The 15,042-nt window shown below is 36.0% G+C and overlaps 1 protein-coding gene and 1 pseudogene across 1 annotated transcript; one reads left to right on the forward strand and one right to left on the reverse strand.

The window, feature by feature from the left end:
- Nucleotides 1-653: 653 nt before the first annotated feature.
- LOC137719596 (ubiquitin-ribosomal protein eL40 fusion protein) lies at nt 654-2,339 on the reverse strand. Its single transcript, XM_068458633.1, has 5 exons — nt 2,159-2,339; nt 1,948-2,034; nt 1,299-1,401; nt 1,000-1,066; nt 654-902 (listed from the first exon to the last, which is right to left on the reverse strand). The coding sequence occupies exons 1-5, from the start codon at nt 2,259-2,261 to the stop codon at nt 876-878; spliced, it is 387 nt and encodes a 128-aa protein (XP_068314734.1). The 5' UTR covers nt 2,262-2,339; the 3' UTR covers nt 654-875.
- Nucleotides 2,340-4,930: 2,591 nt separating this feature from the next.
- Nucleotides 4,931-14,229, forward strand: LOC137721037 (probable 6-phosphogluconolactonase 2; annotated as a pseudogene).
- Nucleotides 14,230-15,042: the final 813 nt, after the last annotated feature.

Genomic DNA, 15,042 nt, shown 5'->3' on the forward strand with positions numbered 1-15,042 from the left:
AGAGATGGGGGTGAGGGGGGGTGTTTATCTCAGCGAAGGAAACTAAGCTCTCTTCTCATTTTATAAAATAAAATTGACTAGGCTATTTTTTGTTAAGGATGGAGATGCATTTGGCCTATTACTGTTCATTGAGGTCTATCACTGTTCACTGAGTAAATTAAATAGGTTGGGTGCTGGCACATATTTTTAGGGATGGACTTGCTCTAAGATGCCAGATTTAAGCTCTGGTCCGAAAGGGCGTGGGTTCAAATCCCACAGCTGTCAATTCAGGCTCATTTTTTTAATTTTGGCCTTCCCTAATTGTGCTTTCCGTGCCTTGATCGATCGGATGCAGATCGAACAAATTGGAATAAGACAGTTACATTGGGCAACTGCAAATTACAATGCTTTGCAAAACGTAGCGTTTTGGGCGTGCATTCAATTATGAATTTTCGAGACCTAAATGATCGGAAGAAAATCTGAGTGCTCTCGGTTGGCGTCTGAGTTGATGACCGGAGTTACTTCAGTTAGAAGATGCTGCGTCGGAAGATGATCCAAAACATTTTCCAGACAAGGTGATGCGAATTCTGATCGAACAGAAGAAACGAACCCATCAAGTCATCGCACGACTTGTAAATTTGGTTTATCCGTTTCAGAATGTGGTAATGAAGAAATGGAAGAAAGGCGATTGCCTTTGAATGCCATTTCTCATAGTAAGAAGCTTAAACGACGCCAAGATTACGCAACATCACAGAAAAATTCCAAAGCAAGTTGAAAAATGTTGATGCCAAACTTTATAACAATACCCTGCTTGACGCTAACAAAGTTTTAAAATAAAATGTCCAAGACCTAAATGATCCAAAAAGATGCCACATTCCGCTGTCTCGATTCCCAGTTTACTTGATCTTCTTCTTTGGCCTCAGCTGCATTAATAAAAGATGACACGAATAAAGAACAAAACCTTAAAAAGTAACGGTTGGTAGTAGGATCAAACAGACATCAGTCAGCTACATGAAATACCTGGTTGCTGTGTCCACACTTCTTCTTCCTGCAGTTAACGGCACGGGGGTGCAGGCGTGCATAACACCTGCTCACGAGCATTTATATACTTGAGATACAATGAGAGTCAAAGAAAAGTAAAATAGCTCTCAAACTAAAGAATGTTAGACGCCAATCATAGTCGGATTGAATGGCTTGGGCTTAAGAATAAATTAAATACTCATCCGCATTCTCTTTTTTAGAATACAAACCCTTATCCAAATGAACACATCGATTATGTCTCGAAAGAAATAAGAAAAGCTTAATCAGTTGGAACTTACTTGCGGCAGATCATCTTTTCCTGGTTGTACTTCCTAGCTAATGCCATGAGAGACGGCTCAATAATCCCACCACGAAGCCTCAGAACCAAATGCAGAGTTGATTCTGAGAAAAATAATCAAAATAAACTTTCAATCGGCGAAACATAAACAAACAGAAAGCACCTATACACAAGTATAAAGACACAACAAATCGCCAGCAACATGAGTAAACCAGGCCATCAGCAGGTCCAAACCCAGCCCCGAGCCCTTCAACTAAAGCTACTATAAATTGGGTAACAAACTTCTGACGGTGAAATATCTCCAAACATAATCACAAAGAAAGAGGAAAATATAAACAACAACAACAACAACCAAGCCTTATCCCACTAAGTGGGATCGGCTGTAAAATCCTAAAACGCTTTGCGTCAAGTCTTCCGTTAGCTCATTTCGCTTCGACTAAAGCTAATACAAATTGGATACTAAACTTCTCAAGGTAAAATGATCCAAACATAATCACATAGGAACCGGAAACATATATTGAAAACTCATTTTCCAAATTTATAGTGTATATATCAATAAATTTACATTCTAAGATTAAATTCAATTCTTCATAACCAAACATATCCTAAAATTTTCTGAGCAACCAAACAAGGGATAAGGCAATGCTAACCTTTCTGGATGTTGTAGTCGGCGAGAGTACGGCCATCCTCGAGCTGCTTCCCTGCAAAAATGAGCCTCTGCTGGTCCGGCGGAATACCTAAACAAAAACAAAACAATTACCGGGAAAATCATCACCGTTGAATCGTACTACCTTGAATTCGAGCACGAAACTTGATCGTCAGAAAAATGCGAGAGATTAGATAACGGGTGGATGATGTTACCTTCCTTGTCCTGAATCTTGGCCTTGACGTTGTCGATGGTGTCGCTAGACTCCACCTCGAGGGTGATAGTCTTCCCTGTTAGGGTTTTCACGAAGATCTGCATCTTCTCCGGCTCTCTTTCTTCCTCTCCCTCTGTCTCTCTGTGTGTGTCTCGCTCTCGGCGGCAGCAAAGCTGTTTGGCTCTACGGTTGTTTATCTAGGGTTTTGCTCGTTGATGGGCTTCCCACCAAAAAATGAAGATAGAAATGGGCTTGTGTTTTTTAATGCAAAATGAGTGGGCCTAAGCCCAAACAGAGTAAAAGCATGTTTGTAAAACCTGTTTGATACTGCTTAGGAGAAATTTTTCATTATGACTAGAATATGAGTGGTACATCACATGTTTTTATATAAGTGGTGAAATTTTTTTTTTAATTATTAACTTTTTAACACACATATCCCACCATTTGTATAGTGACACGTGATGTACCATCCTGTATACCGGTCACACTGAAAAATCTCTCATTGCTTAGACTGAAAGCCGCATATGCTTTTATGAGAGAGTTCATATATTAGTCAAGTGCTGTTTTTAGTCTTAAAATCAATATAATCTAAGCAACAATTTAGCCTAACTTTGAGAAGTGAATCACTTAAATCTTTGAGTCAATTTCCTTTCAATCTATATCTTAACCCACTAAAAGTTTAGTATTTTAATTTGTTAACTTGCAAATCTTGAGCATTAACAGGTTTGAAGCTCCAGTCACCCTGAATGCGACATTGAGAGAAGCACAAGCTTGCTGCCAGCGGTTGTTCCTTTTAGGAAAAGGATCCAGTCCTAAGAATCCTACGGATTTCGTGATCGTGATCATTCATCGTACATCATTTGGTCAGAAATCATTTTAAAATTTAAAAATTAAAATTAAATACAAATAGTACCTAACGAAAACTGACTGCACGATGTACGATAAATGATCACGATCACAGGATTCCCCAGAAAAAGGATCATCGCAGGATCTTTTTCCATATCTCCTTATCGGCAGTGAACACCACCCCCGACAACATGTCGTACAGTCCCTGTTGCCACTTGAACACATCATCGACGTCGACATCGATGTTGCGGTGTAGGGAGCTAGGTGGGTGGTTATTGTGATGAGCTTTGTGGGGCGCAATGCAGGCTGGAAACTATGACTTTCTCCACCGCTAGAGAGCTGCGCTACGAAGTGGTAAATGTTCAGTTGACGACCAAAAACGACTGTAGAAGTGGTTGTCCTTATTTGAGAAGGATTTGTACCCGGTTTCAGAGATGAGTCAGGTCGAGGTTCGAGACCCATTAGCATTCGTATTTGAGGTCGGACAAGAGTAGATATCAAGTGGTCATTTCATTGCGGTAAGCTCCCGTAGTGATGTAAATGTGTTGTCATCGTATAGTTTGCCTTTCACCGGTGATCACGTAGATATCAAGTGTGACATTAAATGGCAGATTGGATGGAATTATGAAAATTTAAACGATAAGGTGGAATGTGGCTAATTATTAGAGTTCATAGGGGAAATTAACCAAAATTAAAGTTCAGAGAGTGATTTGACAGTGTCTTGCAAATTCAGAGACGAATCGATGAATACCTCTTTATATTAAGCTCAATGGCGACAAGAGGAGACATGTGAACTGATATCACTTGAGCCTATTTTGATATAGTTACAAACCAAAAATAACTAGCCTAACTCTCTAGATACCTGCCACACACCAAATAAAAAGCCACCTCCATCTTAATATTAGGACACCTATTTCTAACTCCAACTTAACTCAAAGTAAGCAGTGCTAGTAGATGGCATTCAGACTAATGATTCAGCACTTGTTTGGATGTGCTTTTAAAATAACTGAAAGCACTTTTGATGAAAATATTTTTGGAAACAATCCTTAATAAAAATTCTAGTAAATTCTAGAAAAACACTTAAAGTACTTCCTGAAAGAAGCACATAATTAGTGCTTCTTGTAGAAAGCACTTAAAGTGCTTTTGAAAATCAAAAATATTTTTTTTAAAGTGCTTTCAGTCATTTTAAAAGCACGTCCAAACGAGCTCTCAATCTCTAAAATTGAACTGTTTACTTGCGAAACACTTAAAAATTCCAGGGTTTCATCATATATCTGAAGATTATTCTTCTTCAAACTCTCAGTCACTTCCACTTTTCATCCGTGACATACAATCCATGCATGCAAGTAATTTATGTAAGAATAAACTAGACTTAAAAGATTAATACACTAGCCAAGAACACAAAGATTAATTAACTAAATCACAATCCTTAAATTATGTATGTAATATAAGTGTAAGAATTGCAGCAATTATACCAACACATACCTGCAGACATGTTCATATAACAATAAGCCATGAAAACTTGCACACAACCTTCTGCAAAACTCAATGCTCTCAAAGTTATAGGTAATTGGAACAATAAGAGTGTGCTTTGTGAGAGCAGAGGCTTGTGGTTTTATACTACAGGACCTGGATCTCTTGTATCGCCCTATAACAATCCCACAAGGAATACAATGCTGCATTCCTTATATCAGTATGAGTCTTATAAACGAGCAAACACAAGAGTCCTCAATATACCAATATGATTGGATTAACTCTTGTCAACATGATTTAGACTTCTTTATAATATCAATTATCCCAAGACTTGTAAGAATCATACTCATACTCTTACAATTTATGTACATTTCCAGTATATGTAGTTGCTACAAGTACAAACCCACGTAAGTAGATCGATCAAGAAATTAGGGTTTTGAATTGCTACAAGTCCATGGTTTACTGCCCAAGTCAGTTAACACTACTGATCAGTTCCCACCGGGCGACTGCACAGTCTACCGTAACCGACTGCACAGTACTGATCAATTCCCACAGATTGCACTGTCTTCACTCACTGTTCGACTCTTGGGTTCCTGTCGGTCATGGCCTCCATATATCACCCGACTGTATTTCCCTCTCACTCCGCACAACTCTATTCTCATCGCATACATCTCGCGCGCTGGGAATAATTTCACTCCGATAAGCACCAAGATCTTCATCCCTTTCGATTAAACCCATTCGCTTGAGTTTCAAGAACCCGATTTCCGCATCATCGGAGTCAGGCGGTTCAATTTCAGAAGAAGGTGGAGATTTTTGAGACGGATGAGGAAGTGGCGGTGCGTCTGGTGCAGTACACCGCCGACCTGTTGGCCAAGTTTGTGAAGGAGAGGGGAGCTTTCACAGTCGTTTTGTCCGGCTGCATTCTCATTGACACGCTCATGTCAGAAACAAACCCCGCGAAGGGCTCATGTCAGAAACAAAACCCCTGGAGGGTGCCGAGCATTTTTTTATTTTATTTTATTTAATAATTTCGGATGGGTTTGTGTCTGCTTACCTATAAGAACTTCTGCTATGAGTGATTTTATCGTATACATGCAGAAATGTTCATTAATTCACGTGGTTACTCGAAAAGTACGTATTTGTCACTTATGATATATTTGTATTTTCATTTATATAATTTTTTTACTAAATATAAGATCTACCAATGCATATAGATTTCATCTCTACTAGAGTAACATTTTTTATCTTCTAAGCACTTCTCTAAAAGAGATTTTATCATTAACATGCAAAAAAATTATTAATTCAAGTGCTTACTAGAGAAATATGTGCTTTTAATCAATTTGTATGTTTAGATTTACAGGAAATTAGCGGAATCGTCGTATAAGAATACGGTGGAATGGGGGAAATGGCATGTGTTCTGGGTGGATGAAAGAGTGATGAAAAAGACTCACCCCATCAGTAACTATAAACTTGCTTTTGATGGTTTCCTCTCTAAGGTACAAGTTTTATGCTTTCTTCTGAATGTTGTGTCAAAGCACTAAATTTTGCTACGTTGTGTGTCAACTTACTCTTGCTAAATTTTGGACTTTGGCAGGTAGTGAGGATTGTAACATCCCACATCGCCAAGGGGAGTGATCATTAAATGTATATTCTCATCCCTACCTAGCACGAGGCCTTTTAGGAGCTCACTGGCTTCGGGTTCCGTAGGAACTCCGAAGTTAAGCGAGTAGCGCACGAGAGCACTCCCATGATGGGTGACCCACTGGGAAGTTTTCGTGTGAGTTCCCAGAAACAAAACCGTGAGGGTGTGTTCGAGACCCAAAGCGGACAATATCGTGCTACGGTGGTGGAGCGGGCCCGGGAAGTGATCCGCCCCGGGCCGGGATGCGACAATTTGGTATCAGAGCCTAACCCTGGTCGCGTGTGTGCCGACGATGACGTCGGGCCCCTAAGGGAGGTGGATTGTAACATCCCACATCGCCCAGGGGAGTGATCCTTAAATGTATATTCTCATCCCTACCTAGCACGAGGCCTTTTGGGAGCTCACTGGCTTCGAGTTCCGTAGGAACTCCGAAGTTAAGCGAGTAGCGCACGAGAGCACTCCCATGATGGGTGACCCACTGGGAAGTTCTCGTGTGAGTTCCCAGAAACAAAACCGTGAGGGTGTGGTCGGGGCCCAAAGCGAACAATATCGTGCTACGGTGGTGGAGCGGGCCCGGGAAGTGATTCGCCCCGGGCGGGGATGTGACAGGATCCTCCTGACCAAGTCAATCGGGCATTTGAAATTTTATCCAACGGCTACAATCATTATAACTTTTAGAATGACCCCTTGTTTGTAGTCGTTGGATAAAATTTCAACGGCCCGATGAGCTTGGTTAGGAGGATCCTCACCCTTTGCTCAGGAGAGGATCCTGATCCGTATGTTTTGATATGTGTCTAATGTATTGCACAGTCATAGGTAGGGTCTAATAAATAGAGCAATTAAAGTGCCCATAATTTGAAAACAAAATTGCACTGACTGCCGTTGAATGTTTTAGGGTAAAGTACAAAAAACTACCTCAACTATTGGTGTTACAACACTTTCATACCTCATCTTTTAAAATTGACAATGTCATGCCTCATCTTACGAATTTGTGCCAATGTTATACCTTCCGTTAGCCTGCCGTTAATTTGTCAGTTAAATGTTGACGTGGCTTGATCTAGACCCCACTTTCTATTAAAAAATATTAGAAAAACTAATAAAAAATCATTTAATATTTTTAAATATTAAAATAATAAAAAAAAGTTAAAAAACAAAAAAAACATAAAAAAAAAACAAAAAACAAAACCTTTCGTCCCTTCCACCCCCCTCCTCCCTTCTCTCTCTCCCCATCTTAATCTTCTTCCCTGCTTAATCTTCAACCAAAACAAAACAAAACAAAAAAAAAAAATTTGAAAACCCATCAACCCCCAACCCTTCAAAGAAGAAGAAAAAAAAAAACCCAACCCAATTTGTCCCCCCCCCCCCCCCCAAAAAAAAAAAACAAATCCAACCCCCTGCAACCCAAAAAGAAAAAGAAGGAGGAGGAAGAAGAAAAAGAAGAAAACAAAAAAAAACAAAAAACCCAGATCCCGTTCGCCAGGCCAATTCCGCGGGGGGTGGGTGCGAAGGGTAGATGCAAGGGGAAGACGAACTGGAATATTTTTATTTTTTTTTTGGGTTACAGGTCGGGGCTCGGGTGGGGGAGATTAGGGGGTGAGGAGGGGAATAGGGAGAAGAGAGAAAGACGCAGGGGGGAGGGGGAAGGGATGAAGTTTTGTTTTTTTTTTTATTTTCTTGTTTATTTTTCTAGGTTGCAGCAGGTAGATTGGGGGGGGGGGGGGGGGGAGGAACGAAAGGCTTTGTTTTTTATTTTATTTTTTACTTTTCTTTATTATTTTAATATTTAAAAAATATTAAATGATTTTTTTTAGTTTTTAATAATATTTTATTAATTTTTTTAATAGAAAGTGGGCCCTGAATCAAGTCACGTCAGCAATTAACTGAGAAATTCACGCCAAGCTAACGGAAGGTATAACATTGGCACAAATTCGTAAAATGAGGTATGACATTGTCAATTTTAAAAGATGAGGTATGAAAGTGTCGTGACACCAATATTTGAGGTAGTTTTTTGTACGTTACCCAATGTTTTATCATGACTCTTCCAGAATTAGCATGGAACTTTAAGTTACACATCAAATCTCATCATTTCATAAAAAAACTCTCATATTTTTTAGTGTAAAATATATCATTGTATTAAAAAAAAAAAAAATTACTCATCAAATCTCGTCGTTTCATCAAAAACTCTATTTGACTCCTGTTTTGAATTTTCCTCGCGATTCCTGCAAATTAGTATCCAAATTTGAATTTGAATTCGCATGAAGCTATGAGAACTACAAGTAATTTTACAAGTTTTCGTTGAGTTGTTTACAACAATAAGCTTCATTTTTACTGGTATTTGTTACATGATTTTAGTCTACATGATTCGCGAGCATTATACATTGATTGTCTTAAGTAAGTAATTGCTCAAGAGGCTTTTGACATTGATTGTGTTAGCTTCGGGGGCTTTTAACTTTACCAAGATGGAAGACTACATCTTACCGTTAGAATCATGTAAAATTACTTATTCCACTATGATAGGTAGTTCAATACGATATGTAGTTTAGCTTGTACAAGTACTTATATGGCAAGTAGTTCAGACTGTATAAGTACTTATATAATAGGTAGTTTAGATTATAAAAGATCAGTTGAAATTTAAGTTTATGTCAACTAATATTATAATATGATAGGTAGTTTAGCTTATACAAGTACTCATATGACATGTAGTTTAGACTCTAAAAGTACTTATATGATAGGTAGTTTAGATTGTAAAAAATCAGCTGAAATATGGGTTATGCCGACTAATAGGGTACCTGAGTTGAAAAAAAAATAGAAAAATAATATAACTAATAGCGAGGCCCCCCAAGAGATTTATAGGTGTCCGAAATTTTGGAAATGTTCTAAATTAATTTTAGGAAATATGTGGTGCAAATAGAATGACTCTAATTTTGGATTATAGCACACAATTTTTTTGTGAAAAAAAAAATTGAAATTTTTAGGTTTAAGAAATATTTTGCGCTGGAGTTAAGGAAAATATTGTAAAACCTTTGGATGTGATCCTCCGGATTATTAGATCTTGAAACTATTTGTTATTGATTCTTAAAGTGATAAAATAGAAAAATATCTTTAAATTTAGGTCTTAACTCATTGATTACAAATGTTTAAAAATGAATTATAATATATTTTGCACAAAAAAAATATATTTTGAAAAACACGAATATGATAGTTTGTTGTTATGGTAAGAGAAATAAAAGAAACATTAACAAAATAAAATAAAATAAAAAATTGAAAAGGGATGGATCGGTATGAAGATAGCGATCAGTCGCTATTTTTTAGCGATTATCCTTAAGGAGAATAGTTATCAAAGTACCGATCGTATAAATTTTTTTTTTTTCTTTTTCAATTTAGGTCTTAAATCATTGATTACAAATTTTTAAAAATGAATTATAATATATTTTGCACAAAAAAAATATATTTTGAAAAACACGAATATGATAGTTTGTTGTTATGGTAAGAGAAATAAAAGAAACATTAACAAAATAAAAAAATAAAAAAATTGAAAAGGGAGGGATCGGTATGAAGATAGCGACTTTTTGCGATATCAGTCTCTTTAGCGATTATCCTTAAGGAGAATAGTTATCAAACTACCGATCGTATCATTTTCTTTTTTTTTTCTTTTTCAATTTAGGTCTTAAATCATTGATTACAAATTTTTAAAAATGAATTATAATATATTTTGCACAAAAAAAAATATATTTTGAAAAACACGAATATGATAGTTTGTTGTTATGGTAAGAGAAATAAAAGAAACATTAACAAAATAAAAAAATTGAAAAGGAAGGGATCGGTATGAAAATAGCGACTGTTTGGGATATCAGTCGCTACACTTTTAGCAATTATCTTTAAAGAGAATAGTTATCAAAGTACCGATCATATCATTTTCTTTCTTTTTTTTTCTTTTTCAATTTAGATCTTAAATCATTGATTACAAATTTTTAAAAATGAATTATAATATATTTTGCACAAAAAAAATATATTTTGAAAAACACGAATATGATAGTTTATTGTTATGGTAAGAGAAATAAAAGAAACATTAACAAAATAAAAAAATTGAAAAGGGAGGGATCGGTATGAAGATAGCGACTGTTTGGGATATCAGTCGCTACATTTTTAGCAATTATCCTTAAGGAGAATAGTTATCAAAGTACCGATCGTATCATTTTCTTTTTTTGTCTTTTTTAATTTAGGTCTTAAATCATTGATTACAAATTTTTAAAAATGAATTATAATATATTTTGCACAAAAAAAATATATTTTGAAAAACACGAATATGATAGTTTGTTGTTATGGTAAGAGAAATAAAAGAAACATTAACAAAATAAAAAAATTGAAAAGGAAGGGATCGGTATGCCGAAAGCGACTGTTTGGGATTCCAGTCGCTACATTCTTAGCGATTCTCTCTAAGGAGAATAGTTATCAAAGTACCGATCGTATCATTTTCTTTCTTTTTTTTTCTTTTTCAATTTAGATCTTAAATCATTGATTACAAATTTTTAAAAATGAATTATAATATATTTTGCACAAAAAAAAAAATATTTTGAAAAACACGAATATGATAGTTTGTTGGTATGGTAAGAGAAATAAAAGAAACATTAACAAAATAAAAAAATTGAAAAGGAAGGGATCGGTATGAAGATAGCGACTGTTTGGGATATCAGTCGCTACATTCTTAGCGATTCTCTCTGAGGAGAATAGTTATCAAAGTACCGATCGTATCATTTTCTTTCTTTTTTTTTCTTTTTCAATTTAGATCTTAAATCATTGATTACAAAATTTTAAAAATGAATTATAATATATTTTGCACAAAAAAAATATATTTTGAAAAACACGAATATGATAGTTTATTGTTCTGGTAAGAGAAATAAAAGAAACATTAACAAAATAAAAAAATAAAAAAATTGAAAAGGGAGGGATCGGTATGAAGGTGGCGACTGTTTGGGATATCAGTCGCTTCATTTTTAGCGATTATGTTTAAGGAGAATAGCTATCAAAATACCGATCGTATCATTTTCTTTTTTTTTTCTTTTTCAATTTAGGTCTTAAATCATTGATTACAAATTTTTAAAAATGAATTATAATATATTTTGGACAAAAAAAATATATTTTGAAAAACACGAATATGATAGTTTGTTGTTATGGTAAGAGAAATAAAAGAAACATTAACAAAATAAAAAAATAAAAAAATTGAAAAGGGAGGATCGGTATGGAGATAGCGACTCTTTGGGAAATCAGTCGCTTCCTTTATAGCGATTATCCTTGTGGAGAATAGTTATCAAAGTACCGATCGTATCATTTTCTTTTTTTTTTCTTTTTCAATTTAGGTCTTAAATCATTGATTACAAATTTTTATAAATGAATTATAATATATTTTGCACAAAAAAAATATATTTTGAATAGTTTGCTGTTATGGTAAGAGAAATAAAAGAAACATTAACAAAATTAAATTAAAAAAAATTGAAAAGGGAGGGATCGGTATGAAGATAGCGACTTTTTGGGATATTAGTCGCTATTTTTTAGCGATTATCCTTAAGAAGAATAGTTATCAAAGTACCGATCGTATCATTTTCTTTTTTTTTTCTTTTTTTTTCTTTTTCCATTGAATAGCTATAGTAGAGTAAAATAGTAATCACAATGCAAAGTATCAACCTAACAACAAAAAGTGCTGACACATGGAGTCCTATTTATGGACCTAAATAAAAAAATAACTAAAAATTGGACTAATCTAATTGTTAGGCCATAAAATTGGGAAATGGATCATTTCTGGATCTTTTCTAGTCCAACGGCTAAAGTTATTATAATTTTTAAAATGGCCCCCTATTTGTAACCGTTGGATTAAATTTCAAGGGCCTGGATTGATTGATTGAGTGAATTTGGTGGAAGGGATCCGGAGAGGATCTCTTTCCATAAAATTGGATCTATTTCAAGCTAGTTTATTTACGCATAACATATTTGTAAGGAAGAAGTTAATTTAAACCACATATTAATGAAACTCTTTTTATCAACTATAAGAGGGTGAAAAAACATTTTTGTCTTCTATCACAAAATAAAATTATGGACAATAAAGTAATTTGCACAAACTAAATTTTACAGTTGTTTTTTAAAACATCATCTACATGTAATCCTAACAAATCACCTACAAGAACTCCGGATTTTTATGGGTGTATTGTTTTATGAAACTTCAAATTTCTATAGCACTTATTTTCAAAACTTTAAGTTCGAATTTAAGTACAAACTCTAGGTTCATGATACCTGCAAACAAACACAATATACATATGTAGTGAACGGGAATAGCTTCGGGACCTGTGTGTGAAAAGAATGAGTGACGACCCAAAATATGGGCTTGTTGTGGCTTGCAGGCCAAAAATAGTGGTTGTTGGGTTGCTGGGTAACAAATGAGAAGTAAATGGGTTAACAGATTATATACCCAATTATTGGGCTAAGAGTGAAAAATGAAAAACAAGGCCTAACCCATGGGCTTGTTATTTCATGCGAGTCAAAAAAAAAAAAAAAAAGGCCCAAAAAGAAAAAAAAAAAAAACAAGTGGGACGGTTTGTTGCATATGCCCAATTGGGTTGCGGGTTGACTGCAGACAGCCCAAGTCCGTAAGAAAGGTGATACAAAACAGCTTTGTTTTGGACCTTAGAGTTTTGGAGCAGGAACGACTTGGTGGCTCAGGTTGCGCGACTTTAGGCTGCGACTCCCAAGCGTGTAGGGTTTGAAAAATCTCTTTTTTTTTTTCTTCTCTTATTCACGCATATTCAATTCACCATAATTATAAGAGATGTTTGTTTATATTGTATACGTAGTACAAAAAGATGAAAAGTAAAAAGTAATAATCATGTTTTCCTCATTTGTCCATTTCTACTTCATTTCTCTTATCTGATACTAATGAAGAAACTAAACAAAATAATACATGGCTCCCGTTTCATTTCAATCGCTAACAACTCTAATAATATATATAGGTACGTATCATTTAATAATAACATGTTTCTAAATACTCAAGGTAATCATTATCTTGAATTGGTCAAAGCTCCAAAAGACTCTAAAACAAAACTGTCGAACACTCTAATGTTTTAGCACATTCAATCATATATATTAAATATAAACCCGTTCTATCAACTATATTTTTCTCTCAAATGAGGCATAATATATATTATGGCCCTTTGTAACCAAATATATCTCGGGATACTAAACCTAGTTAGAAACTTTTATTTTTATTTTTAGTTTTACATATATTAAAATAAACGATTAAATGGGTACCCGTTTATAACTGCAGGTATTACCCATAACCACCCATTTAAATTTCACGGTTAAATGGTTATACCCATAACCGTTTATTTATCTAAACGGTTACCCATAATCATAACCTTCCATAATCATAACCTTCAAATTTAAATGGACGAATAACCCCGGTTACCTATAACCAATGAGTATTTACCCATCCCTAGCAGGTACCGATTCCCCCTGGCCAGGTTTATGATATTAACGATGCACTTCCAGCTGAGGGAGCCGCAGAAGATTACGAAGCCCGTCTTAAACATTTGGTTCAGCGCAATGTGATTGCCACCTCAAAAACTACTGGATTTCCAAGGTTTGATCTCATGCTTCTCGGCATGGGTCCATGTGGACATCTTGCTTCTCTGTTCCCTGCTCACCCGCTTTGCAAGGAGAAGACGAAATGGGTGACTTACATTAAGGACTCGCCAAGGCCACCTCCACAGAGGATTACTTTTACCTTCCCAGTGATCAACTCTGCTGCAAATAATGCAATGGTGGTGACGGATGATGATCTAGCGGATGCCGTGCAAATAGCGCTTGGAAATAGTTTGCCTCCTTACACTTTGCCAGCTCGGTTGCTTGCAGCTGAAGAGGAGGTAACTTGGTTCCTGGACCAAGCAGCAGCTTCGAAGCTGCAGGAGCAGAATGTCGATGGCTTTGCAACTAGTTGCACTTGCGTCCAATGTATTTACTATGTACATGTCGATGTTAACGTGTTTGTGTTCAATAATTTAGGCAGAAATCAATGTGATTCACTGCTTGCTTTTCTTGCTATGCTAGTAATTAAGAAGAAGTGACCATTTTGGTCCTCTGTCATGTATTTTTCAGTATTTCTTGCTAGTAAATAAGAAGTGGTGACCTTTTTGGTCGATGTATTTTTCAGTAATGGGTACGATTTTCGTACCCTAAATCCTGGATCTTGGCCTTTGACGTTGTCGATGGTGTCGCTAGACTCCACCTCGAGGGTGATAGTCTTCCCTGTTAGGGTTCACAAAGATCTGCATATTCTCCGGCTCTCTTTCTTCTCTCCCCCGTCTCCGTGTGTGTCTCGCTCCTGGCAGCAGCAAAACTGGTTTGCTCTACTGTTGCTTATACTAGGAGTTTGTTCCCGTCCATCTCTAACACTTGGACATAATGTTATAAAGTGCGAGAAATTTTTGATAGTTATCAACGTGCGACAATGAGTTAAAATGAGATTTCTATCAAAAACTCCAACACACAGTACTGATCAATTCCAACCGACTACACATCCTTCACTCTCCTTTTGTTGTTTGGGTTCCTGTTGTTGAAATATCCTATATCCACCATGTTTGTGATAAAAGAAGAGTTTAAATATTCAACACTACTCCAACTAATATTGAGGATTTTTGTGGTGAAGCCCCCACACCTGTTGGATTGTGCAAGTGGTAATTAACAAGTTCGGTACAATATATTGTTGGAAGTGGACTTTTGACCTGTCTCTCTGATGATTTCGACATGGTATCAAAGTCATAGAGCGGGTGCCGTACTACCACGTGATGGATGGGTCTTTGGCCCTGCATGTAGGGTGTCTCATTGGCTCTACATGGCTTTCAATGTGTGGACCTTCCACATGTAACCTACTAATTGGG

This window comes from Pyrus communis, chromosome 16 (genome assembly GCF_963583255.1).
Source record: "Pyrus communis chromosome 16, drPyrComm1.1, whole genome shotgun sequence".
Classification (NCBI taxonomy): domain Eukaryota; kingdom Viridiplantae; phylum Streptophyta; class Magnoliopsida; order Rosales; family Rosaceae; genus Pyrus; species Pyrus communis.

Excerpts from the sequence above, each read along its gene's own strand:
- LOC137719596 (XM_068458633.1), bottom strand. The coding sequence starts at position 2,261 with ATGCAGATCTTCGTGAAAACCCTAACAGGGAAGACTATCACCCTCGAG. Across the intron at positions 2,035-2,158 it reads CAAGATTCAGGACAAGGAAG|GTATTCCGCCGGACCAGCAG; the intron begins GTAACATCATCC and ends GTTTTTGTTTAG. Across the intron at positions 1,067-1,298 it reads GAAAAGATGATCTGCCGCAA|GTGTTATGCACGCCTGCACC; the intron begins GTAAGTTCCAAC and ends GCTCGTGAGCAG.